Below are 25,904 nucleotides of genomic sequence, written 5' to 3' on the forward strand. Positions count from 1 at the left end.
CTGTCTATGGCCTACACCCCAGTGCAGGTGTTAGCAGTTGCAGGGGGCTCTGTTTTCTTGAAAGCAACCCCCCCTCCCAATTTTCACATCCGGGAAACCATCTGGCGTTCCCTGACGCCTTCAGAAGAGCTGGTGGCCACTTCATACAAAGGAACGCCGGAGATCCAGTATCAGTCCCGTTTCCACGGAAGGACTCAACTCCACAATAACTTCACCTTAGAGATCCACCCAGTGGATCTGGAAGATGCTGGGATCTTCTCGGTTCTCCTAGTGGACACCACCGGAAAGATGAAACGAGAAGCTTTTGGGCTGAAGGTTTACGGTACGGTGAGCCATTGAAAAAAGGGCATGTCGGATCACCTATTTATTCGTCTGTTTTTATTTTTGGTTTTAAATGCGGGCCTGCCTTTTCTCTCGTTTCCCTTCTGGAATCTGCCACCTGGGCTAATCCCACTGCTGTTAATATTTTGCTTACGATCTATTCCATTCTAAATTTATTTAAGAATTATAGTTCTCTTCTCAATTAGAAGCTTGAAGCTTCTTAAAAGATCTCAACTTTGTTAACTAGTGGGAAAATGTCAAAGCTGCATTCATATCATATGCAAGGTTGGCTGAAGTTAATCTTGGTTAGTATTTGAGGAGGGCAGGTCTTAGTGTGAGGAAACAGCCCGTGCTGGGTTAGTTTCTACTTCAGTTTGGGGTGTAAAACCACAGATACTAGGCTACTTTGCATCAAATTGGATAAAGAAAATAATTAAAATATCTGGAAGAAGGGGGCATCTTACCCTGGCATTAAAAAGACATTAACACAGAGTCGGGTGGATAATGTCATTCTTCTAGCCTTTTCCTGTGTATTACAAGAGTCAGGCATTTCTGCCCCTTGCATTTTATTTTATTTTATTATTTTACATTTTATTTTATTATTTCATTCTACATTTTATTTTATTTTTTTTCATTTCATTTCAATTTCGACTTCAATTTCAATTGCATAGAATCATCCAATCACAGAATCATGGGGTTGGAAGGGACCTTGGGAGGTCTTCCAGTCCAACCCCATTTCATTTCATTTCTAGGACAAAGGTAGCCCAAAAATGGGAGGCAGCGAAGGAAATGAAATATTATCCCTTCCTCACATTGCCACCTTCCCTAATTTCTCCTCTCTTCTCCCAGATAAGATTTCTACGCCAGTTATCCAGGCCTTCACAGAAGCAAGGGACGCAAATAGCTCCTCCGAAGCCTGCATACTTTTTCTGACCTGCAATGCGGCCAGCAGGACTAACGTCACCTACGACTGGGCAGGGCTGGGGGGAAAGAGTGGGCACAGCCCAAAGCATGGGGTCCTGGAGGAGGGCCAAGTCCTACGGGTCAAACTGGACCCCAAGGAGGACCTTCAGGTGAGCTACACCTGCACGGCTTCTAACGCCATTAGCCAGAAATCAGCGGCCATCGAGGTCCGGGACTCCTGCCAACCACGTTCAGGTATGTGGCAGATACGGGGGCACCTGGAAGCCCCGTTCCCCAACTGGCACCTTCACAAGGCACGAAGGCCGCCCCTTCTTCCTGCCCTAGAAGGGCCCATCCTCAGCCATGCACAGGGGCCCCCAAACACTTCCTCGAATCTCAGCTATCTCAGAAGGGTTTTCCTCTTGACCACCCTCGGCCCCATTTCTTGCAAGCGCACACTTAAAAACCACCTTTAGCATTTAGGCCACCCTGGCAGCCTGGTGTGCTCCGAGGTGGAGATGGGAAGAATGCATTTGGGAAGAGTTTCTCTGAGCATGTGCAAAGGGCCCCTCCTTACCCCTCAGCAAAGGCCGGGCAGTTGATGTCAATAAAGCAGTGATGTGTGCTGAGCCTGGCAACCTACCCTTGCAGATCTGCAGCGTCACCTTGCAAACCCGTCCCTCTTTTTCTAAAGTTTTAACCCTTTGCACAGTCAAAGGGGATAAATCCTTGCTGAACGTGGTGGGATTTATTCCCACACCCAAGCGTGCAAGAGCATGCCCCAGTGCAGCAGAGCAAACTTTTCCAGCACTGCTCTTTTTCAGCAGTTCTTATTCAATGGGTGCCTGGATTTTTTTTTTTTTTAAAGGAGAAACTTTTTGTTCGGTTAAATTCCAGTCTTTTTTTATATTTAGGATGCTGGGATTACTTTATATTTGTGAATAGCAGGGGAAATATTCTTGCATAGCAGGAGAAATTTGGGGTGAAATTCTCAAGGGTGTGATGAATTGTCTCAACTTTCACCGCATACTATTTCTCCAGAGGTCCAGGAAAACCATCCTGGATTTCTAATCTTTCCTTCAACTGCAAAGGAAGATCTCAGAAGAAACTTGCTCCTACGGATACAGCGACCATATGTCCTTTATTATTTATTTCAGAAAGCTGAAATCCTTTAGATTTATTTTTCCAAATCTCACAGTTCTCCTTTATTTCAGTCATTTAACTTTTACCGTGCAAATGGTACCACTCACTGCCCGTTCTGATAGCAAGAATCCTTTTTAATACTTGCTTCTTGTAACTTCATAGCCTGTTATGCTTTTTAGATATTTTTAACAGAATATGAGAATACGAGGTTTTCTTGGTTTTGCTCTGGAATTTCCCTTTGTAAAGCCAAGTTAAAAACACAAACAATTAAAAAAATTTTACCCTTAGGAACCTCTTTCAGTTTTGCCCCCTTTTCAGGTTTTGACCTTTATTTTTTCCAAGAAAATAGGGTCGCCGTACCCACGGAGCTTTTTCGGATTGGGAAGCGTAGGAAGGCTGGGGAGCGACGGGGAAGGAGGTCCAAGAAAACAGCAGTATTAGGAATCGGCCTTCTCTGCCTTAAGAGTCCGCTCAGAGAAATTGGAGAAATTTGAAAGAAATTCTCAAGCTCCCTGAGCTTGAAGCAGAAAAACAGAGGCCTCCTTTGCAGGGGGAGGACGGTCTGAGAAACTGCGAGAAAAATTTGGGCCCATCCAAACAACCAACCCAAGCTGAACTTCCTTGACTGTTCTGTTTCTTCCAGGAGGTGAAAAGACGGCACACAGTTTCAGGGAGGTCCTCTTGATTGTAATCCCCGTGGCTTCCTTCTTCCTCTTGCTGACAGCCCTTTCGTGCGTGTGCTACAAACAGCACTCCGGTAGGTTCCTTTCTACAGCGAGATTCCCCTCGTGGCAGTCCTAGGTTTCTTTTCACCACGGTTTGTTGAACAAAGCATGGCTGTAAACCAAACTAACAAGGCGCCAGCTTCAAGCGTGGAGTAAAGCAGGGCTGTTTCAAAAACTGAGTCAGAATGGATGTCTTCCTCAGGTGGGCATCCTTCAGAGGACTACAAATCCCATCAAGCAGCATGTCCAGAACATGGAAGGGCTGGCCTAATTTTAGAAATGCCTTCCCTCTTTCAGAACCATCCTACTCCATCGGTTTTATTCATTCATTCATTCATTCATTCATTCATTCATTCATTCATTACAATTTTATTTATTTATCACAATTTTATTTATTTATCGTATTTGGATAGCCGCCCATCTGGCACAGTGACTCTTGTTTACAACACTTCAGCTCTGTCAGTTTTATTTATTTGTTATCAGTTCTGTTTATTGATATGGTTATTATAGGTTTTTTTTTTCATGAATTTGTTCTATGCATCCCCTTTCAAGTTTTGCCTTTATCTTATTAATATTATCATGGATGTTTTAAAGTTTTGGATGGCATTGTGAGCTGTACTGATTGCCACAGCTATCAAATTTAGTAAATCAAATTAATGTCTGGTTATGAGGAATTGTAAAAATGCAGATATATATATTCTATTCTATTTCTATTAAATTTGTTTATATTAATTTATAATTTATATAAATTTAATATAAATTAATTGATTTATATTAATTTATATTAAATATATAAACATTTTTTAAAAAATAAACAAATTCAGAAATGGGCCCAAAATCAAGTTAACATTGGAAGGGCACTAAGAAACTGAAGCCTGTTCTTACTCAGTAGCGAGAGAAGAAATTACTTTAGGGCTGTTTTTTTTTTAATGTTTTAAAATAAAATCTACCAACCAACTTCCTGTAGGGATTCTACAGAAATATATAACAGAAAAGCAGAAGCAAAACGAAACATTTAGCTAAAGCCTCAGTGGGAAGAGACAGCCAGTACATAAATACAAAACTAATGGAAATTAAAATTAAAACTCTTTCTCTTTTTTTAAAACTCCAGCTGCAAAGCTTAGGGAATTAGAAAGATTTTATTCAGACACGGAAAAGATAATACTTGGGACAGGGAGAGCCCCCACCACACGCTTCCCCACAAAAGAGAAAAGCCTCTGAAAGGGACTTCACTCCTCCCCATTTCACTTGAGAGAATTGTTTAAATTGCCCCCTAAAGCAGAATACAGTGTGCATAAATTAAAGACATCTGTAAAACCAGTAATTTAAATCTTTAAACCTGTATTGGTTGGCATTTCAACTGATGGAAAGGTGGGGGTGGGGTTGAGCCAGCTTCCTAAAAAAATTAAAGGGGGGGGGTTCGTCAGATTTCAAGGGACAAGCCATTCCAAAGTTGGGGAGAAAGTCCCAGTTCCTGGCACTCTCTAGAGGTGAGCCTGAGCATCATTAAGGTTAATATAAATGTGATGTCTCTTTATAGGAAAGAAAATGTCGTATGCAGTTCCAGGAAATGAATCAATCCCTCTTTAGCTGATGGGAAATGCTGAGTTCCTCCAGCTGAGAACATGGAAAGCATTTTGTGAAGAAGAGTGAAATACGTAGAAGTGGGAAAAAATTGCATTTTGGGGAAGGAACTTCTATCCCTCTTGGGGCATTTTAAGCACCTTACAGATGAAGATGGAAGATGAAAGATGAAGATTTGCTTGGAATTCTGCTGAGAATGACTTTCTGAAAGTTGAAGGTCACTGTCCACTGTGTGAGCCTCAACTCCCAGGGTTCCCCAGCCAGCACAGCTACGGCTGATAATTCTGGGAGTTGGTTTGCTCTCCAGGTCTGTGAACTTCAACTCCCAGAATTCCCCAGCTAGCATTGCCTCTGCTGAGAATTCTGGAAGTTGAAGTCCACATGTCTGAAGAACTTCCCACGTTGTGCTTGACTATAAACCCTGTTTACAAATCACAGCAGTCGATTCAACAAACACACTAAGCCCAAACAGGTCAAAGCTAGCAAGCTGAGAGAAACCACCTTGGATGTGCAAAGGAAACCAATTTGCAAGGTGAATATAACCTGTGAAGACAGGACAAATCTTGGAGTTTGCTTTGGGAGCAAATCATGTTCCTTAAAATCTAGAACCCCTTCCCTGCTCCCCTTGTATATAAAATAAAATATCCCCTTGTAAATAAAATATTCCTCTCTCCAGAATGAAATGCCTTGGCACTGTCCTTTCAAGGGAATGGATTTGCTAAAGATCGTTCCTCTGAACATACAGATCTCACATTTTAATTTCTGGGCAAAAACTCTAGCAATTCCCTTTTGTTTTCATCAGCTGTAAGGGTAATGAATTGTTATTTTTAAAGGGGATAAAAATGGAAGCTACACTCACTCTCTCTCTCTAGCAAATTGGGGAAATTGCTTTAAGGTCCCTGACCTTGGGACTTTTACAGAAGGAAATGGAGGCATACCATATCACCAGCATGTGCTCAGTTTCACTTTTTTGGTTCTGCAATATTAATGTTTATTTCCAAAGGTAGAAGAAAACAGTTTTTAACAAAAGCCTCATTTCCTTCTTGCGAAATAGCACCATCTACCGGCTTTAAACAAGGGATGTTTGGCTATGTTTTGCAAACAAATGCTTTAAAAAAAAAACAAGAGAGAGATAAAGTGTCCTTATCTTTAGGTACTCCTAATTATCTGACTGCAAAATTGGAGTCGAAACAGGCTGGCTTCAGATTGCTTCTAACATTGTTTTTTTGGCATCTTTGCTAACAATGCTATTTAACTAAAACCATCTTCTGGCTGGTGGTTCTTGATATACAAATTGGGCTGAGTAGAAAGTGAGGATTGGGAGTGGGACCAAAGATTGAACACAGATCCAGGAGATTGCGAATGTGGCTTACGCCCTGAGAAGATAAGAGACCATAAACAAACCCCAGTTGTCATCCATTTCCTGTCCCAAACGGTCCCCAAAAGTCAAGATGGCAGGTGGGACCCCTCCTTTTGCTGTTTCGGTGTTGGGGCACGCCCTTCCCCCCTAACATAGTTCAAAAGAAACTTGCGTGGTTAAATCTGGCACGGCCTACCAGAGCTGGCCTGTTTTGGAGAATAAAAAAGAGTCCTGAATGGTGCAAACATTCAAAGCAATTTCTCAGTCCAAGCTTACAGAGAAGGTGGCACTAGTGATCCAGTGCAATTCTTAACCCAGCTGGCTTGTCAAAAGCTGGTTCATTGGTTTCCTTGCCAAGGAAGAACCTGGAGTGCTTCATAGGGCAGGAACACCGCTAAAGAGATCAACTGGATCTATTTCAGAACGAGGGACTCCCTCTTTCACTTATTTACATTAAGTGGGTAAGCTGCCTTCCAGCCAAAAGTGCCGTCTGCCAGCAACTGAAAGAAGACAGGCCATTTCTCCAATTTCCTTTAACTTAGGCTGACCATACATCCCGTTTTGAACGGGACAGTCCCGTTTTTTTAACTTTTCCAGACCGTCCCTTTAATATAAATGTCCATTTTGTCCCGTTTTCTTAAAAACCTTACTTAAAAATTTGGAAGTTCCCAGGAACCTGTCAGAAGGCAGTCTGACTTTGAGGGGAAGGAGGGGGAGCTCGGCGGAAACGGTGGGAAAAAAGCCGCAGAGCTCAACCCGGCGGGAAACCTAAAAAGGAAAAAACAGGATCGGCTGATGGGCGGTGAGCAAAGGGCGAGCCGATTGTCTCCTGCCTTGAAACGGCGTGAAGAAAAGAACGTAAAAGCACAGCCGGAGGAGGAACGGCTTGTCGGGGACAACCGTTCACTGGACTCTCCAGCCCAGCCTTGCCTCTCGCAAACAAAGGAATCCGAAGATTCCCAGCCTGAGAAAACCGGAGAAGTTCCTGCCTGCCGATCCAGCCCGTCGCCCGGCCCAGCCCTGCCCCGTTTTGCCATCCCAATGTCCCGTTTTTGTCTCAAGGAAATATGGGCAGCCGACTTCAACCTCCCCCAGGATACACGTTTCCACCCGGTTCCTTTTCCCTGGGCACAGGCGGAAAACAGCACACACACCCCCCCGCCCAAGATAGTCAGCTCACACATTTCCACTGGTTTTGTGCCAAAATTCCGAATTTGCTGCTGGGATAAAGAGGGGAGTCGCGCCGCCTGATGCGCCGGGCGCGTTCTTGTGAGCGGGCTCGCTCCGTTCGCAAAAGGAAGCTGCGGCCCGCACGACGCGCACGCGCAGGCGCAGACGCACGGCCCTCGGGCAGCCGGACCCAGAACCCGGAGCCGCCTCCCGCCAGCCAGCCCGCCTCCTTCGCTTAGCAACGGCTATTCCGTCCCAACCGCTCCAACTCGGCAACAATTTTCCCATTGGAGGAGACGCCGGACTTTGGGCCAATCAGCGGGAGCCACGGGACCCTCCGTCGCCTGTCCGGCCTCGGAGGACAGCGCCGCGGGCGCCTCTTTGGGCCGTACCATGAGCGAACTCCGGAGGGGGGGAAGGCGAGGAGAGGGCGAAGGGCCCGGGAGCGGTTCGAAGGGCCTTGGCGAAAAACCATCCTTCCGAGACGCTCCCGGGTCAATCGCTTGCTGAGGAGGAAGCGGGAGAAAAGAAGCAGCAGCGGGAGAAAAGGAAGACGGGGCTCGAGCGCGCGTTTGGTACGTCCCTGGCGGAAGTGAGGTGTCTTCCGAGCGTCGGGGCTTCCGGTTGGGGCAGAAGCGGAGAGTTGGCGGTGCGGGCGCGGGGGCGCGGCGTCTTCCGGGCCCGGTGAGTGGCGAGCCGGGCTGGGCGCGCGGGGCGGCTGTCGGCGGGGAGCGGGAGGCGCGGGCGCGGGCGGGCCCGGCCTGGCCGCGACTGAGGCCCCCCAGCAGCTGCCGCGGCTGCGCGGGGCGAGGGTCCGGCCGCCCTCCCTGGGGGATCCCCCAGACCCAGGAGCGCGCCGAGCTTTGTACCGGGCGGGCAGCCTTCGCGCTGTCGGTGATGGGTTAGCGGTAACTCCTGCCCGGAGCGGCCGTTGATTCTGCAGCTAGGAAGGGCCGGCCGGCCAGCCAGCCAGCCAGGAGTGCCCCTCTCCCGGGTGCCCCATTCCGTACCCGCCACCTCCCCACGAGCCTCGTCGCTGTTTCTCCTTCGCGGAAGGGCTGTCAGGTCCTTCGGCATCTGCCCCAATCCGAAAGCGTTCCGGCGCCGCTCCGGACTCCGGCAGCCAAACTCCGCCGCGCCCGGCAGGCGGTACGGCCCAGTCCTTGAGGCCGGGACCTTTTACGTGCCTTTTTAAGCCTGAATTTGGTAGCTGCCCGCTCCGGCGGACGCTTCCTTGCGGTGTTCTTGTGAAGTGGCACGTTTTGTCCCCGATAACGCAGCATTTTGAAGCCGGGCATTTGTATAACCGTCTCCTTTATCAGCCTGAGGATTAGCAGTATCGTACCTGTAAGTTTCCCTCCCTCCTCTGATCTTTTCTCCCTGGCTCCGGCCGCACCCCCTCCCTCCGTGGTCTCTTCATCCAGAGGCACATACGTGTCAAGCGGCGTGTCAAGGAGCGCAGGCACAGCAAAGTCTTCAGTGTGCCTTGGCCAGATGTTAAGGGACGTGTCAAGTAACACCTGGCTACTTAAGCTGTTGAGTTTCGTGCTGCTTTCTTGCCTGATAAAAAGTGTGCCATCTCACCCTGTCCTTTCTCAGGAGATCCCACTGATTTTTGCTGCCCCCCGTTCAATAGTCGTCTGGCTTTTCAGGGTAAATGTGAAATTCTCGTCCCTGCAGAAATGTGGTGTCCGAGTCTGAGTGTTGTTTTGGGGGAAGTGATGTCTTATTTCCTAGAGACTCTGTTTTGGCTGCACCCACAGACACCCAGCTGAGGCTGCTATAAGCAGCAACTGATGGAATAAGTTATTGGGCTGCACATAGTAGATCATGCAGAATGAGTGATAATATAGAACAGTAGGGCAGAAATAGTTCAAGTAATGTATTGATCATTTCTGGGTGGTATTGGGTGTGTGTTGCTTTATTCTTGCTTTTGAGTGTAGCCTTAATAGTGGAAAAACTGACAAGAAATACAGTTGTGTGGAAAAGAAAGTGCACCCTCTTTGAGTTCTATGGTTTTATGTATCAGGACATAATAAAAATCATCTGGTCCTGAGCAGGTCTTGAAATCAGGTAAAGACAACCTCAGCTGAACAACGACACATGACACATTACACCATGTCATTACTTATTTTACAAAAATAAAGCCAAAATGGAGAAGCCACGTGTGGAAAACTAAGTACACCCTTACTGTTTCCATAGGTATTAAGCTAAGTAGCAGCCAGGTGCTGCTAATCAAATGCCCTTGATTAATTGATCATCAGCAAGTGTGAGCACCTCTGGAAAAGCCGAAGTTTTAGGAGTTGGCTGGTCTCGAGCGTTCAGGTGTGTGTTAACACAATGCCAAAGAGTAAAGACCTCAGCAGTGATCTTAGAGAAGCGATTGTTGCTGCCCATCAATCTGGGAAGGGTTATAAGGCCATTTCCAAACAATTTAACATCCATCATTCTACAGTGAGGAAGATTATTCACAAATGGAAAACATTCAGGACAGTTGCCAATCTTCCCAGGAGTGGGCGTCCCAGCAAATTCACCCCATGGTCAGACCGTGCAATGCTCAGAGAAATTGCAAAAAATCCAGGAGTTACATCTCAGACTCTGCAGGCCTCAGTTGGCATGTTAAATGTTAAAGTTCATGACAGTACGATTAGAAAAAGACTGAACAAGTATCGTGTGTGTGGAAGGCTTGCCAGAAAAAAGCCTCTTCTCTCTAAAAAGAACGTGGCAGCACGGCTTAGGTTTGCAAAGTTGCATCTGAACAAATCACAAGAGTTCTGGAACAACGTCCTTTGGACAGACAAGACCAAAGTGGAGATGCTTGGCCAAAATGCCCAGTGCCACGTTTGGCGAAAACCAAACACAGAATATCAGCCCAAGCCTCTTATACCAACTGTCAAGCACGGTGGTGGTGGAGTACCAAGTGCCTTGTGCTCTCAGGTGCCGCCTCCACCACCCGTAATAATTGACAAGGAGGAAGAGGTTGAGGTTGGGGAGATTTTGGACTCGAGACGAGGAAGGGGAATTCAATATTTGATCCATTGGAAAGGGTACTCAGAGGCTGACCGCTCATGGGAGAATGCGAAGGACTTACATGCCCCCAGACTGGTCAGAGAATTTCATAACCGTTTCCCTAACAAGCCCAGGCCTCATAAGTGCCCAGAAATTTCCCATTCAGACGAGCGTGCAGAGGATTTCCAAGCAGAGGAATTCGTGAGTTGGCAACCCTTACCCCTGCAGGGGGCCAGGAGTTGAGGCGGAGGAGCCTCGGCCGCCCACTTCGGGCCTGCAGCTCCCAAGGGGGAGGGGGCAGAATGTTTCTAATCATCCAGCTGTTTTGCAGGAAGAGCCCCCTGGCCTGGAGGGCCTATTCGATGTGGAAGAGGGCACCGCATACATGCTTTCATCTTTGCCCCCGCTACCAAGTTCTCCTGAGAACTCTGAGGGAGAGATGGAATCAGGAGGGGGCTGATGGGATGGAATTTTTGCCTGAGGAGGGGGTTGATGTTATGGAATGTATCCCTGAGGGGGAGGTGGTGTGATGGAGATTGGAGCGGGGCAGAAGAGAGCACATTCCAGGCTGATAAGCGTTTGGAGTGTGTGGAGAGGCCAAGGAAGAAACTTAGACTAATCCCACCCTAAATTTCTCAAGAGTCCTTGTCCCTTTAGCTCAGTGAAGGAACCTTTGGTCTGGCAAGGCTCTGTGTATGGCAGAAACAATAAAGAACTAGAGTTGTAACTTCGACTCAGGGTTGTTTCTCCGCCAATTTTCCTGACACCTCTCTTCTCCCAGATAAGGTTTCTACTCCAGTTATCCAGGTGTTCACAGAAGCAAGGGACGCAAATAGCTCCTCCGAAGCCTGCATACTTTTTCTGACCTGCAATGCGGCCAGCAGGACTAACGTCACCTACGACTGGGCAGGGCTGGGGAGCGAGAGTGGGCACAGCCCAAAGCATGGGGTCCTGGAGGAGGGCCAAGTCCTACGGGTCAAACTGGACCCCAAGGAGGACCTTCAGGTGAGCTACACCTGCACGGCTTCTAACGCCATTAGCCAGAAATCAGCGGCCATCGAGGTCCGGGACTCCTGCCAACCACGTTCAGGTATGTGGCAGATACGGGGGCACCTGGAAGCCCCGTTCCCCAACTGGCACCTTCACAAGGCACGAAGGCCGCCCCTTCTCCCTGCCCTAGAAGAGCCCATCCTCAGCCATGCACAGGGGCCCCCAAACGCTTCCTCAAATCTCAGCTATGTCAGAAGGGTTTTCAATTTGACTAAAACCATCTTCTGGCTGGTAGTTCTTGATATACAAATCGGGCTGAGAAAGTGAGGATGTGGGGGGGAACCAAAGATTGAACACAGATCCTGGAGATTGCAAATGTGGCTTACACCCAAGGTAAGAGACCATAAACCCAGTTTTCACCTATTTCCTGTCCCAAACAGGGTCCCCGAAAGTCAAGATGGCAGGTGGGATCAAATCCCTGACCCGTTTTCATGTCTGTGTGACATGCAACACATAAGGGGGAAGAATTTCAAAACACAATTGCACCCCCCATCTTGAATTTTTGGGCTGCCTCCTGTGGCTATTCTTCAGAGACCGGTAGAACAAGTTCAAGAAGTTTCTTCAAAAGGAAAAATACAGTGAGAAGCTGAAAAGAGGATTGGATAGGACCTCGGGACCTCTTAAATGTAAAGTTTGAAGCCATCTCACTCATGTGCCACTTTTTTCAGCTGTTCCTCCATCTTTGGGCTGATATCAGTAAAGTTCAACCTAGGAAGAAGAACCAGAAGAAATGTTGCCTTGAAAATCACAACATGCAGTGATGCTGATGGGCAGGTATTTAGAGACAAAAAAAAGGAAAAATAGAAAATAGCAACTTGGATGTTTGGTTTAGGCAAAGGTGCTATTTATATTTTTCCAGCGTCTTTTTTGCTGTATCTTTCTCAACTGACTAAAAAAGGCTCTACAACAGCATGTATTTTGGATAGCAATACTGTTTAAGTGCATAAAGAATGAGAAAGTTACTACAGAAATAGGAAAGTGACAATTTTTCAAACCAGATGTTCTTGGCCGGTCACTCTCACACATTTCTCAAAGGCCAAGTGTGCGTCTTTCCTCGAGGGCTGGTAAATTTTCTTTTCTGCATCATACCTGATTTCTTAGTGGCATGCAAGTCAAAATTCCAGTCCCAATTGTGGTCAATTAAGCAAGGACCACCTGTATTGTATTCATCTGGATTGGGGAGGCGACCTGTTTCTAAAAACTGCTTGTCCGTGGTGTCTTAAGCACAGCTGTATCACCTTCCAAAACCAGCCAAGGTTGGAACCATCAGCTGCTCCTCTGACATCCATCTCCGCAGCCGTTGTTTTCTTTCCACTTTTTTTTTTTTTGCTCAATGTCAAGCAATCACTAGCAGAATCTTGCAGTTTGCACAATACTAGGTTGTGGTCGCTGTTCTGTTGCCTCTGATATTCCCTTAATTTAGTATCACTTGGGGGACTTAGCAAGGACTAAAGAATATTCCACGGAACACATTTAAATTCAGATTCTTCCTTCTGCGGCGTCCTGGGACGACTCAAGAACATTACAAATCAGAAGCTGTGCAAACTTTAAAGGTTTTTTATTTGCAGTATTTACACAGATCCAAGCTACTAAAAATTATACAGTATTTACACATTTTTTATATATATATGTGTGTGTGTATTAAATTATCCTATACTCCTTTCACCTCCATGTGTAATATGGAGTTGAACCAGAGACACTTTCTTCCCCAACAACTGCATTCCCTCCTTTTGGAAAAATAAAAGCATTCTTTGAAACTTTTAAAAGGGGAAAAAAAAGATTCCAGATTTGCTTTGGAACTAAAAACGACTTCTTTATTGGGGGTGACTCTTATTTTTCAAAATACTGTTTTTCTGAGACAGGAGATTTGAGTTTGAGACCACTCTCGAATGGCTTGCGCGAAGCTGCTTTCCATGAAATACGGCACAAGGAAGACTCAGCTTGGTGCGGACACTTCAGTTTGCTTGGAGAAGGGAAGAATGTGGCTGGGTCTGTTCACCGGGAACAAAGAGGGTATAAAATCAATTCCCTTCTGGGGGCTAAAGGAGAAATCAGTCAGGTTTCGAAAGAGGCAATTATTCTCTGTACCTCTGGGGCATTTCCCCCAAATTTGCATCCTGCCAGTTTATATCCAATGTACTAAAAAGCCCTCCGCTGACACCCTATAGCAGTGTTTCTCAACCTAGGCAACGTTAAGATGTGTGGACTTCAACTCCCAGGGCTGGCTGGAGAATTCCAGGAGTTGAAGTTCACATAGCTTAACGTTGCCAAGGTTGAGAAACACTGGCTTAGAGGCTTCCTCTCCCAAAATGTTCATTTTCTCCCCTCGTTTGAATAGCCATGCCCACTCAAGGTAGCCAGCTGTCTAGCATGATGAGAAATGGGGTGCATCGTTCGCACAGCAAAGTCTGGGCAGAGAACAAGTTTCTGGCAATGATCCAAGGGCCATTTCTGGAATGAAAAGAATGGGAATCAGCCAAGTCCAGGCTTTGTAGGGGAGAGAAAGAAAGAAGTGGGGAGGCAAATGGAAGTTGCATTCACTACTGCGCCCCAATGTCCCAGCACTAACCCTAACGCTACACATCCACCTTGTGCCAAGCAACGTAGTTAACATTCAAAATGCAAAATGGTTTCTTAATTATCTGCTGGTTAAATACACCGAGATTTAGGTTTACGCTGTCCAGTTTAGACTATTTTGGAGTGGAAAATAACCCACCCCTGGATTATTGCTGCTTGTATTCTTCACGATTTCTGTCCTTTGCCGTTACGTTCCTATGTTGCCCTGAGGTGGACCAATTTCATCTCACCTGCCAGCTGTGCGAAATTCATCCCCGTTTGGTTATGGTGGCGGACCCAGGACGGGACTCCCAACATCTTTTGGAAACCCGGACAGATGAACTGAACAGCAGCTTTGAGCACAGTCTTTTATTGACATCAATGTTTTCAACCAGCCCTGTTCTGCCTCCAGATCTAGCATAACACTGTTCACCAACCCATCTTAAAACGACAGCGCTTCAGGAAAAAAGTCAACAGCCCCAAAATACAAATGTTTGGCTGATTTGTCGTGGGTGGGGGGAGTGGGATGTCTAGCATTTCAAAAAAAAACAAGTTCCCTGGAAGTGATCCAGAGGAAAAGCAGGAGGTCAGGCTTTAGAAAAAAATGGGGGAAAATGCTAAGTCTACCAAGCGAGGGCGTTTCACTGCTTCTGTAGAAACAGCCTCTCTCACTCAGAAGTCATCCCCCCCATGATAGTGGGGAACAGGTACAAACAGCAGCAAACATCTGGAGGGTAAAAATCACAAGTTGGGAGGAAATTGCCTGTTTCCAGGACTTGGGGACACCTACAGAGGTCATGAGGTCAGTTTGTTTAGAATCGCTACAGAGATTTCGAAAGAAAAATTGCCCTGGAAAGTTGGTCTCTATTCTGTCCTTCCAAATACCTTTCACAGGTCAAACACAAAGGACAGCAACTAATCAGAAGAGGGGGCCGAAGTGCCACCGTAGGGCTCAGAGACACACACACACCCACGGACACCTAGCCGTACCTGCATTCTCAGAGGCGTTAGCTTCCAGCACCTCACTGGAAATCCACACACACACACCAAAAATGGGACGGGGTTCTTTCTGTCCAGCAACCAAAACTAAACCAGGAGTAAGGCCAAAATCGCATCATCTTGGCAATGCCGATCCAGCACCAGAGCCAAGGAAGAGGGCCCTCAGACCAGCAGGACTGGAAACGGCGAGCTGAGCCGATTCCCTCCAATGGACACGATGTAAACCTGCCAGGAAAACGCTTGTGGACCTCTCCAGATTCCTGCAGGGTTCATGTGCGGCTCCCCCTGGACCGCAAACCTCTCCTTGCCAGCCAGAGTAGATATCCAGAGTTACAACTCAGGGTAGCAAACCGGACCGTGGCGCTCAGGAGCAGCGAAAAATCTTATCCCCGGACTCCCTGCCCTTCCTGGACCCAAAAGAGCAGCGAGGCAGCATAAGGCGCCTCTCCTCTTGAATGAGATGAAGCCAAGCACTCACTGCAGTAGATGAGGTCCTTCCTTGGTCCTGCGCCTTTGGCTTAAAAAAAAAAAGGAAAATCCCCAAAGAAAGCAGCACAGAAAAAAAAATCAAGTCACAGGTTTACTGCGGTGCAAAACTGCTCAGCTCCACAGAGAGAGGCTGTGCTCTGCCAGAACGTTCATTCATTCGTTCAAAGGCTGTGCAATACCTCCTGCCCACCCCCGCCCGCCGCCCCCAATCCCAGGCTGGCTGCACAGGAGGGGAAGAGGAAGGAAACCAGGAATGGAAGAGAACAGGACTAAGGCTTTGTGGGGCGGAAGCGATCGAGAGACATCCGCTGGGCAATTCCCCCTCCAAAAACAGAAGCTCCTCTTTCAGCTTGTTATCCCTGCCAAAGGACATTGCTGCTTTCCTTAGGAAGGAGCAGTCAAAAACCTTATACGTCCAGCCTAGGAGGGGAGACCAAATAACAAAAACGTGGTGTGGGGGAAACTCTACCTCTGCTTAATTGGCAAGGAAGCTCTCAAAGCTAGGATCGGTCTCCACTTTTAAACAGCACATTCCTCCCTCCCAAATGAGAGGCAGAGACTCTGCCCTCCCCTGCTTTTTGTGGGCCAGCGCTCCAGCCGAGGCACAGACACGAGAGATTCGAAACAAGCCGCAGCGCTATCCTGGTGCAACCAGGCAGGCCTGCCTGGTCTGCATTGCCGAAGATCCAGCTAATTCCTCTTAAAGGTACAGGCCTAGGCGTCCTGCCCACTGTCCCTGCCACGGTCCTGCAGAACTGCAGCCCCCCATCGCCTCTGGTCACGTCAGCGCTTGGTGGCCCCAGTTAAGACAGCCAAGTCGTCTTCCTTTTGCCCCTCTGCGCTCTGCTGCCACAAGGAGGCGGGCTTGGTTCTTCTTGCTGCGATTTTCCATTTTGTGCAGGGGACGGGGGAGGGAAAGAAATCCATTAGGCCAGTAACCCCAGGCAGGGAGCACGGCTCACCGGGGTCTCAGTGAGAGGAAGAAGGGAGTTCTAGTTTTTGAAGTCGGCGTCTGCGCAGCTCGGCTGCATTGGGCTCTTCTGAGGAGGGGTCCCCGTCCTGGATGGGGCTGGATGGCTGTGCTGGGTCCCCTGCTCTGTCTGCCTCTGGAGACGTATCTGAAAACACCGAGGAAAGAACGAGAATCAGAGAGAGTCCCCAGCACTATTTTTGGAAACTGCTCTTAAAGCGCCTGATTTCTATCATCTCCTTTTCAGCTTGGTTGCATTTCTTAAAATTACTTTTGGCATTACAACACTGATCTTCTGTCCACTATTACAGGCAGTCCTCACTTAATGACTACAACTGGGACCCGAATTTTGGTTGCTAAGCGAAGCAGTCATTAAGCAAATCCAACCCAGTTTTATGACCTTTTTTGCAACAGTCATTAAGCGAATCACACGGTTCCCCATTGATTTTGCTTGCCAGAAGCTGGCTGGGAAGGTTGAAATTTTATTAATTTATTTATTTCTATATCAAATTTATTCTCCTCCCATCTGCTGTGATGGTCAAAAATGCGAACCAGTTGCCAAGCGCCCAAATCGTGATCACGTGACTGTGGGAATGCTGCAATGGCCATAAGCGCAAGAACCAACCATAAGTCGGTTTTTCAGCACCAGCATATGTCCGAACCGTCACTAAATCAATGGTCATTAAGCAAAGACTACCTGTACCTGCCATGAACTCTGCTTGAGGACACGGAAATTAAAAATACAGATAGATGCCCTTTGGCTTCATCTTTTCCCACAGGGCCATTCTTCAACCAGCACAAGAATTTCCATGAGGGCCCCCCGTTTTATTACTCCCTCCAGAATCTAGGAGGAGCTTCTTCACAGAGCTGATCAACATCAAACTACCAACAACAGAAATGAATAGTGGCCCAAGCAGGATAGCAGGGATCCCTGTTCCATGCTCGCCTTTATCAGCAAAAAGGGTGCTCAGAGAGCCTGCCTGTCGAAACAGATGAGGCTGGGCAAGATGGAAGAAAACCAAAGTAGCAACGAATCTGCAACAGTACATGGCAGCTTTGCAGACAGCCAGGAAACCCGCCATGGGTCTAGTCCTCAGGATATTTTGAAGGGGCAGATTTAAAAGCCTTCTGCTATCAGTCAAGACCGTGGTCACGCCTGGCCCATCCCACACAGCTAATCCATGCAAACTCCAGGGAAGATTTAGCTTGAGAGAACAGAGGGCAGCTTCCCCCATTCCTGGGGCCCTCAGCCAGAACGTTTCCTGCACTTCCAAGGCTGCAGGCCCAACACGACAGCCCCCGTCATGCCTGTTTCAGACCCTGGAACCTGCACTCCCCCATGAAATTCCTGGCAACCACCTACCCGAGAGAGGGGACCCGTTCCTTGCCTCGGCTTGAACCGCCCTGAGTCTTTCGCGCGATGGCGAGGCCAAAAGAGAGAACAGAGGACCCCAGCTGAGCGTCCCCTGGGTGCAACGCTGGGGCCTGGAAGACATTTCTCCAGGCACATTCCTCTCCAAGTCACCCCTCGTTGCCTTGCTGATCAGCTGCCTGAGTTGAGGTGACCTTACCTGGTGAAGAGGTGCTGTCAGCAGGCTGGGAGGCCGAGGGGGCGGGTTCACTGGAATTTGACTCAGGGCCAGGCGTCTCGGGAGAGGGCGCCGAAGTGGCTGAAGCACTGGGGGGCGTTGGGGTGGCTCGAGGAGTCCTACGCAAGAGAGACAGCAATCCAGTGGGAAGAACACAGAACTGGCTCAGGAATTCCTTCTCCCCCACCAACTGCCTGGGCACCATATGGCCGTGTTAGGCTTTCCCCCTGGGGGATTCTGGGAGTTGAAGCCCACACATCTTCAAATGGCCAAGGCTGAGAAACACTGCTCTATCGTTTTTTCCATATTTCATTTAGTTTTTGACTTTGGCCAGGGGGGAAGGCACCGTGGCACTCACCCAATCGTCGCCAGCACGGTGAGATACTGGTTGATTTGCAGCATCGCTGCATCCAGGAGGGTGTGAATGTTTTGGAGGCACTGCAGCCGGGCTTCCAGGTGTTGCCGTTCGTGGCCTTCCATGGCCCGCAGCTCCTCCTCTGTCAGCCCTGCAAATCCGGAAGGTGGAACCGGCATCGGAGGGAAGCCTGAAGCAGGGAGAGGAAGGGGACGTGGGAAAGGTGGACGTGCCCGGAAAGGAGCCTGCGCCGTTATTGATGGCCCCGTTAGCCATCATTCCCTTCAAACAGCAAAGGGGCTGTTTCCAAACACCTCCCAACCACCATACTTCCCGGGCTTTCATTCGTTTTTTTTCCCCTCCCTCCAAATGGGGTTTAGGGGTTCACACAACTCCCTAACCCTTCTCTTGACTTTGTTGAGCATTTTAAGAGAGAGGAAGTTTGGTGCAGTGGTTAAGGTCCTACAAACTGGGAGACAGCCATTTCTAGGCCGTGCTTAGGCACAAGCTAGCTGGGCGACCCTGGGTCACTCCCAACTCGGCCCAGCCCAGCCCACCTCACAGGGTTGTGGTGGGAAAAATAGGAAGGCGGAGACTCTGGGCATGCAGGCTGCCTTGAGCTAATCAAAATAAAGGTAGGATAAAAATCTATTACATACATACATACATACATGCCTACGAAGGAGCCAGCAATTGTCCCTGCACACTTCAAAGGTGCGCCCGTCGCCCAGACCCACAAGGCCCAACGCCAAGTGGGCAAAAGCCCCCTCCCCCAGACCTACATACCTTCCACCTGCTACCAAAGGCTCCTAACCACAAATGCCAGCCGCATATTTTTGAGAACACCCCCCCCCCCAAGAACCACAGAGTTGGACGAAGCCACGAAAGCCATCGCCAAGGGGACCAATCGCTGGAAAACCTCCACCGATCTCTCAGCCCACGGTGGGAAAACACGCGTGAATGACACATGGGCGCCCTGGAACGTACCAAAGAGAGGGGGGAAAGGCATGCCCATCCAAGGGGGAGGGAAGGGGAACCCCGGAACAGTCCCTGTGGAGGCTGCAGTGTCCGACGTGGATGCCGAGTCCCCGCTGGGCCTGGTGGCACCTGTTGGGAAACACGGCCCGGTTAAGACCCCTGGGTGGCCAACCAGCGGAACAGCCGGCTGTGGGGCGTCTCACCTGCCAGTTGGGCTCCGGGTGGGGAGGAAGCAGCGACAGAGGCACCGTCGGTATTATTCGGGGGCTGGGCCCCTGGCACTGGCGGGAAGGGAGCCATGGGGGGCCAAAGAGGGAACATCCCAGGAGGAAACGGAGGCAGGAGGCCTTGGGGGACTGCGGAAAGAAAAAAGGGCCGTTGGCACCGCTTCTAAGAGTATCAGATTACCCCAGCCAGCAAGTCTTTAAATTTGCCTTTATTTCAAGGATCTTTAGCCTGCTCTCCCATTCGGAAAAGGCCACCCCGATGACGCCTGCAAAACAGTACACGTAGCTGAAAAGGTGCCAACGGGAAAAGGTCGCCCAGGGTTATGGACGGGCCTTGCGTCCAGTTCCACAAAGACCACGGTGGGAACCGACTGAGCCAACTATTTGGGGAGGGTTGGAACAATGCACCCTTTGGGAAGCCCCTTCCAGACGGACGACCGAATACACGCTCAAGAGGGGCAGAGCGCAGCGGCTCGTGAAGCGGACTCACAGTTCGGCGGCTGGGGGATCAGCGGGGCCTGGTGCGGTGGCGGATGCGGCCCTCCCTCCTGCTGCTCGGGGGGCGGCTGCGACTGCGTGGGCAGGGAGGCGCGGAGGACGTCCATCCGGCACGTGGGACAGGTCTGCTGGCGCTGGAACCAGGATCGGAGGCAGCTGGAGAAGAAGAGAGTCCTTTGCAGTTCTCCTGGGTGAACCCAAGCCGCCTTCCAATTCTCCCTCTCTCTCACACACAAGCACACAACACAGCGCAGCGCAGCAAAGCAGACCCATAGACAAGGGACGGAAAAAAACTGAAAAGTTTTGGCTTTGGCCAAAGCAGGGGCCTCTCTTCTCACCTAAAGCGACCGAACTCCGTTAACCAGAACCACAACTCATTCCAAACAAGCCAACTTTAAACCGAGGGGACCGGAGCAGCTTCCTTTACAACTAACCTCAATTAAAATGAAACAAAATCCTGCATCCTGGTTTGTTTACTAAACACGCCTCTATCCTGCTGCAATCCAAAAAGGCTCTGAAGGAATAGCACCACTAAAACCTCCAGGACCACCAAGTGGGACTATCAGAAGCCACGGGTTTCGAAGCCGGCTTGCTCCCCGACCCCAGCCAAACGGGAGAGCAAGCGAGCAGGGGAAGCGTCCACCCCAAAGCTGGCTGCGTTTTGGTCCCTCGGAGAAGTCAGCGCTTTCACATCAGCCCAGATTCACTCCTGCTACTGGATTAAGAAAAAAAAAACCTTCCCCTCACCTAGTGTGGAATATATGGTTGCACGGCAGACGTTTCGCACCCGTCACCATTTCCTCCCGGCAGATGATGCAAACGTTATCCATGGCCTGCAGCTCTTCCGGAGTGGCATCGGGATACCTGAAGGAAGGAAGGCCCGAAGCTTACATTCCTTCCCTATCCCAGTATGAGTCCGAAGCTGACGTTGTGAACGGAACAGCTGTGAAGAGCATAAAGGCTCCTGAGAATTCAGTTCAGCTCAACTCTTTGTGATTTCATATACTTTTCTTGGCAACGATAGAGAAATCGATTGCTTTCTTCCAAAATATCATTTTTTTTAGCTTTCTAATCTACAGGTAGTCCTCACTTAACAACCGTTCGTTTTGTGACGGTTCAGACTTACGACAGTGCTGGAAAAACCAACTTATGACCGGTCCTCACACTTATGACCGTTGCAGCATCCCTGCAGTCACGTGATCACGATTTGGGCACTTGGCAACCAGTTCTCATTTATGACCATTGCAGCGTCCCATGGTCACACTATCAAAATTCAGGTACTTGGCAACCGGCATATATTTACAATGATTGCAGCTTCCTGGGGTCATGTGACCACCATTTGCGACCTTCCCAGCTGGCTTCCGACAAGCAAAATCAATGGGGAACCGTATGATTTACTTAACAACCGTGATTTGCTTAACGACCACTGCAGAAAGTGTCATAAAATCAGGTGCAGTCACAGAATGCCTTGCTTAACCACCACACCGCTTAACTACAAATTTTCCGGTCCCTGTTGTGGTCATAAGTCGAGGACTACCTGTAGTTCCCCTTCCATCCAGTCACATTTTCTGCCGGGCCAATGAGTGCTGATGGCGAGCAGGAGGGGGCCCCTATCCAGGGGGGAAAACGCAGGCGTAGTACTGAGGAATTAAGCAGCCATTCAAAGAGACACAGATCAGACCCGCCTTGACCTTTGGGGTTTATCTGTCTGGGTTTTTCCCACACTTCTCCAGTTTGTTAGGATTCTGTTTATGTAGCAGTAATAAACACTAGAGACCTGCTCCTCGTCCCAGCGTGGTTCCTGGCTGTTAGGACAACAACAGCCCATCTCCTTCCTTTCCTCTAAGCTGCTGGATGCGCCAGAGAACTAGACACACCAACACCAGATATTTCTGCCCCTCGGGCACTCACAGTGCAAAATACTCACAGTGTGTTCATGTTGCGGATCGCCCGGCGGGACATGATGGCATCCGTGACTGCTTTTTTGAACTGCCTGGAACAGAGATGGCAAGAGTCAGGCCCCAAGGGGTGGGGTGGGGAGGCAGGGGGCCAGAAACACCCTTCACCTGCAGAGAAGTGCAGAGCTGTCGGTACGCATCTCCCCAATTCCCCTGCACCCGCCTCACCTCATCGCCAGGTACATGGGCCGGATGGCGAAAAGCGGGAAGGTGTGTACTTTGATCATGATGGTCATAAAGGCCACGTAGAGGAGGACCTTGATGAAACCTAGGGAGGAGGAGGAGGAGGAGAAAGGGGGGGATGAAGGCCCCCCAATTCAGTTTTTACCTCCAGGGCACTGCCAAAAAGAAGAGGCTGCTGGAGCCACCCCTTCCGATGAAGGCAGAACGATGCCCTGGCAGCCGGGGCTCCTATTTTCTGGGGATACGGGGAGTGGATTTGGGGGGACTTTGTCCTGGAAAACAGGGACTCCATCCCCGGATCTATTCACCTGTGAAGAGTTCTGTATAGAGCATGAAGACGGCCTTGTTGTCCCAGGGGTTCTCGCTCTGGAGATCTACAGAGTGCAGGAGGTACTTGATGAAGACGGTCAGCACCATCGTCATGAGGATGGCGTACTGCAGAAAGCGGAGAGGAAGAGGACGACAAAATGGAACTGGGTAGAACAAGACAGCTACGGGCCGGGCTCCCCGACTCTGCCTTCGCCTTCTGGGAAATCAAAAAATGCCCAAAGCCCATCCAAAATCCTTTCTCTTAGGGGCATCTCACTCAGGTGCCACAGGTATAGCACAAGAGGGGGAAACAGCATGGCACCGGAAACCACACTCGCCACAGCTGGCTGCCTGGGGAACAAGGGGTAGGATGACCCAAGCGGAAAGAGGAAGGAAAGACGACAAACTCGAAAGTCACCTTGGGGTCCTCCTTCCCCCGCTTCCCCCCACCTGATGCTCTTCTGGGGCGCTGGACTTCAACTCCCATCATCTTTACCCAGCTCAACTTGGCTAGGGATGGTGGGAGTTGAAGTCCAACCCATCTGCAGCAGAGCAAAGCTTACCGTCTTGTCTACTTCGCAGCAAAGAGGCTTCAGAGGCAGAAATCCAGCCCCTGGATGTTTTGTTTCCTCCCAGAATGCCCTAGGCTTTTATCCCTAGAATGGACCGATCCTCGTGGTTTAAGCTGGGTGGGTTGTCCCCCCCCCAAAAAAATTCCAGAATGAGATGGAGAGGGGGGGAGCCAAAGTGCTCCAGAGTAGGATCGCTTCATTTTGCACATCGCTACTTCACAGATATAAAAATTTCCAAGGCCACAATGGGAAGAGTTGACCAACTTCTGCTTTTGCATCTATCCTAAATGCAAACATCTTCATGACTTCCTCCTCCTCCTTCGTAACATACCGAGATAGCAAGTCACCCAGTTACCTACTTCCTTTTTTGTTTTAAGTACCTGCTTGTATTTTACTTTATTAGCCTCAGTTCAAACAGCACCACCATCTCCACAGGGGCTCTGGAGAACAGCTCTTACCATCAGGAGATTTTTCCTAACGTCCCAACAAAAATTCATTCCTTGTCATCTTTCTTTCTTTCCCTCCCTCCCCTTTATATGGCCGTGCATCCACCAGCAACTCAGGGCAGCTAACAAACATTAATATAAGCAGTCCTCATTTAGCAACTGCCTCGCTTCACGACCGCTCACGGTTACGTCATTGATGAAAAAGTAACTTAGTGGCCAATGCCCACATTTATGACTTTCGCAGGTCTGTAAAACAAAGGCAGGCTGAAGTCAGATTGTAAGCACAGTCGCAGTTTCACTTAGCGACCACTTTACTTAACTGAGTTGCCAGTCCCTATTGTGGTCGCTAAATGAGGACTACCTGAAACCGTGTAACAAAACTCGCAAACAAAAGATAGTATGCCAGAAGCAGCTCACACATCCACTGCTAATAGACCCTATATTCAACTAACCACATAAACCACTTAAAACAGGCTCCTTTAACATCCAGGCCTGGGGAAAGAACCAGCTCTTGGCTGTCTTCTGAAAGAAACAACTCTGCCCCGTCTTCTGCCTGACAGCCGTTCAGATATTTAAGGCAGTCTTCCCTTCTCCACGCTAAACATACCCGGCACTCCAACTACTGCTCCTAAGCCTGTCCTTCTAGATCCCTTGTCATCTCAGTTGCTTCCCTCTGTCTCCCTCCGGTTTGTCAAGATCCTTCCTAAAAGTGCAGAGGGTCAAAACTGAATGTAATCTTCTAGCCTTGGTCTAACCCACAGAGTATCAAGAGGAATGCTGACTTCCCTTGATCTTGGCATTACACTTCCATTGTTACAGCCTAGGATTGCATTTGCCTTTTCTGCAGCTGCAACACGCTCTTGGCTCATGTTCACCTTGTGATCCACCAAGGCACTGAGATTTTTGTCACAGCCAGATACCGCTGCCCAGTAGGTCCTGCATCACAACATCCTACATCCATGCCTTTTCCCCCCTACAACAATGTACGTCCTTATTATTTTTTTAAGTCACGTAGCACAAGGATCTGATGGGCGCTGAGGAGTAGTCTGGAGTGCTGTGTTTCTTAGGCAGTTGCCATGGGCCCTCTTCCGTGCAATACTCACCTCAAAGCCAAAGACCAGCTGGACGGAGGCCCCCCGGGTCAGGATGCTGTGGTAGGCGTGGCTGACGAACAGGAAATCTAGGATGGCCAGAAGCACTATCAGAGCTAGGGAACAAGAGAGACCATTTTGTCACTGGAAAAGCAGAAGGGAGTGGAGAAGACACAAAACAGCTTCCTGAGATTCACAATATGCTACGGGAGTGCTGCAAAGCTGCAATTCAGTTATTAGATTTATATCATGCCTTTCCTTCAGGAGCTCCAGGCAGTACACAGGTGATCCCCAACTTACCACCATTCATTTAGCAACCACAAAGTTACGATGGTGCTGAAAAAAGTGACTTGCAACCAGTCCTCACACTTATGACCATCACAGCATCCCCGCAGTCACATGGTCAAAATTCAGGCACTTGGCAGCCAGCATGTATTTACGACGGCTGCATCATCATCCCAGTCATGCGATCACCATTTGCGACCTTCCCAGCCGGCTTCCGACAAGCAAAATCAATGGGGGAAGCTGGATTTGCTTAACGACCATGTGATCTGCTTAATGACTGCAGTGACCAGTTTAGAGCCCACAGCAAAAAAGGTCATAAAATTGGGCACATGATGCCTCACTTAGCAGCAGCCTCACTTAGCAACCAAAGTTCCAGTCCCAATTGTGGTCATGAGTTGAGGATTACCTGTCTGCTGTTTCCTTCCTGTTCCTAAAAGAAGACTACAGCTAACACGGCAGCAGGAAAGTTGAGGTGTCAGAGGTCCCTCACTGCTTTGGAACCTACCCAAAGCAGATCACTCTGTTTCCCTTGATTCTATTTGTACAAATGGCTATTGTCTGGAACTGCCAGATAATTAAAAAAAACAAAAACACCTCTGAATGGGGGGACTATGGGGGGCCTCCAACTGGGGCACCTCAGGGCTTCGTATACAAATAACCAAGAAAGATAATTTCAACATGCAAATAACCATCCACAATTAGCCTTTCTGAACATCTGCCTTATTTGCAGCTATACTTCAAACAGCACCAACATCTGAGCTGGTATCGCCACCTGCTCATGGCCACTTGCCCTCATCTGACCTCGGGGAAAACCACAGCAGACAGCAGGGTAGAATGTCTACTTGTCACTCGGCCAGCTAAAAGTATTTTTAACAAGGCAGCTGGCACTGCAGCGTTTCTGCTGAGAAAGACGTTGAAGGGCTGTTCCGCCCAACTCTTCCTCCCTTTCGGCCTCAGGATCCAGTGACCAGGATCCAGCCAGGCAGTTCCTAGCTCTTCTTAATCTGCCCCAACCGGAACTGAAAAGGAGCATAGTTGTTTGCTTTACTCTCACTTCGGATCCTTTACCCATTCAGCTCAGAACTGCCTTTCTTTAACCGAATTTTTAAAACGCGCAGCCCAATTTACTGAAAA

At 49.0% G+C, this 25,904-nt stretch overlaps 2 protein-coding genes across 3 annotated transcripts in view; one reads left to right on the forward strand and one right to left on the reverse strand.

Moving 5' to 3' along the window:
* SLAMF8 (SLAM family member 8) lies at positions 1-12,888 on the forward strand. The gene is made up of 3 exons (XM_063317074.1): positions 1-322; positions 10,997-11,305; positions 11,646-12,888. Exons 1-3 carry the CDS (start codon positions 7-9, stop codon positions 11,720-11,722), a joined length of 702 nt encoding a protein of 233 aa, XP_063173144.1. The 5' UTR covers positions 1-6; the 3' UTR covers positions 11,723-12,888.
* The window catches only part of SYVN1 (synoviolin 1), a 20,580-nt gene continuing 7,482 nt past the window's right edge, over positions 12,807-25,904 (reverse strand). Inside the window, exons 6-17 of one of the 2 annotated variants that reach the window (XM_063317061.1) lie at positions 24,498-24,601; positions 22,376-22,502; positions 22,053-22,152; positions 21,854-21,919; positions 20,674-20,790; positions 19,919-20,082; positions 19,405-19,557; positions 19,211-19,330; positions 18,227-18,413; positions 17,851-17,987; positions 16,272-16,427; positions 12,807-13,256 (exon numbers count right to left, since the gene is read on the reverse strand). In XM_063317061.1, the coding sequence (XP_063173131.1) occupies positions 16,279-16,427; positions 17,851-17,987; positions 18,227-18,413; positions 19,211-19,330; positions 19,405-19,557; positions 19,919-20,082; positions 20,674-20,790; positions 21,854-21,919; positions 22,053-22,152; positions 22,376-22,502; positions 24,498-24,601 (1,424 nt within the window). In that variant the 3' untranslated portion in view covers positions 12,807-13,256; positions 16,272-16,278. Of the gene's footprint in view, positions 13,257-14,175; positions 16,428-17,850; positions 17,988-18,226; positions 18,414-19,210; positions 19,331-19,404; positions 19,558-19,918; positions 20,083-20,673; positions 20,791-21,853; positions 21,920-22,052; positions 22,153-22,375; positions 22,503-24,497; positions 24,602-25,904 lie in introns of those variants that run through there. The other variant, XM_063317060.1, reaches the window with a different exon arrangement.

This window comes from Candoia aspera, chromosome 17 (assembly GCF_035149785.1).
Source record: "Candoia aspera isolate rCanAsp1 chromosome 17, rCanAsp1.hap2, whole genome shotgun sequence".
Taxonomy (NCBI): domain Eukaryota; kingdom Metazoa; phylum Chordata; class Lepidosauria; order Squamata; family Boidae; genus Candoia; species Candoia aspera.

What these genes read in the sequence shown, in the direction of transcription:
- SLAMF8 (XM_063317074.1), top strand. Translation starts at nt 7, where the DNA reads ATGGCCTACACCCCAGTGCAGGTGTTAGCAGTTGCAGGGGGCTCTGTT. An exon ending in TTTTGGGCTGAAGGTTTACG is followed by an intron (nt 323 to 10,996) that starts GTACGGTGAGCC and finishes CTCTTCTCCCAG; the next exon opens with ATAAGGTTTCTACTCCAGTT. An exon ending in CTCCTGCCAACCACGTTCAG is followed by an intron (nt 11,306 to 11,645) that starts GTATGTGGCAGA and finishes TGTCCCAAACAG; the next exon opens with GGTCCCCGAAAGTCAAGATG.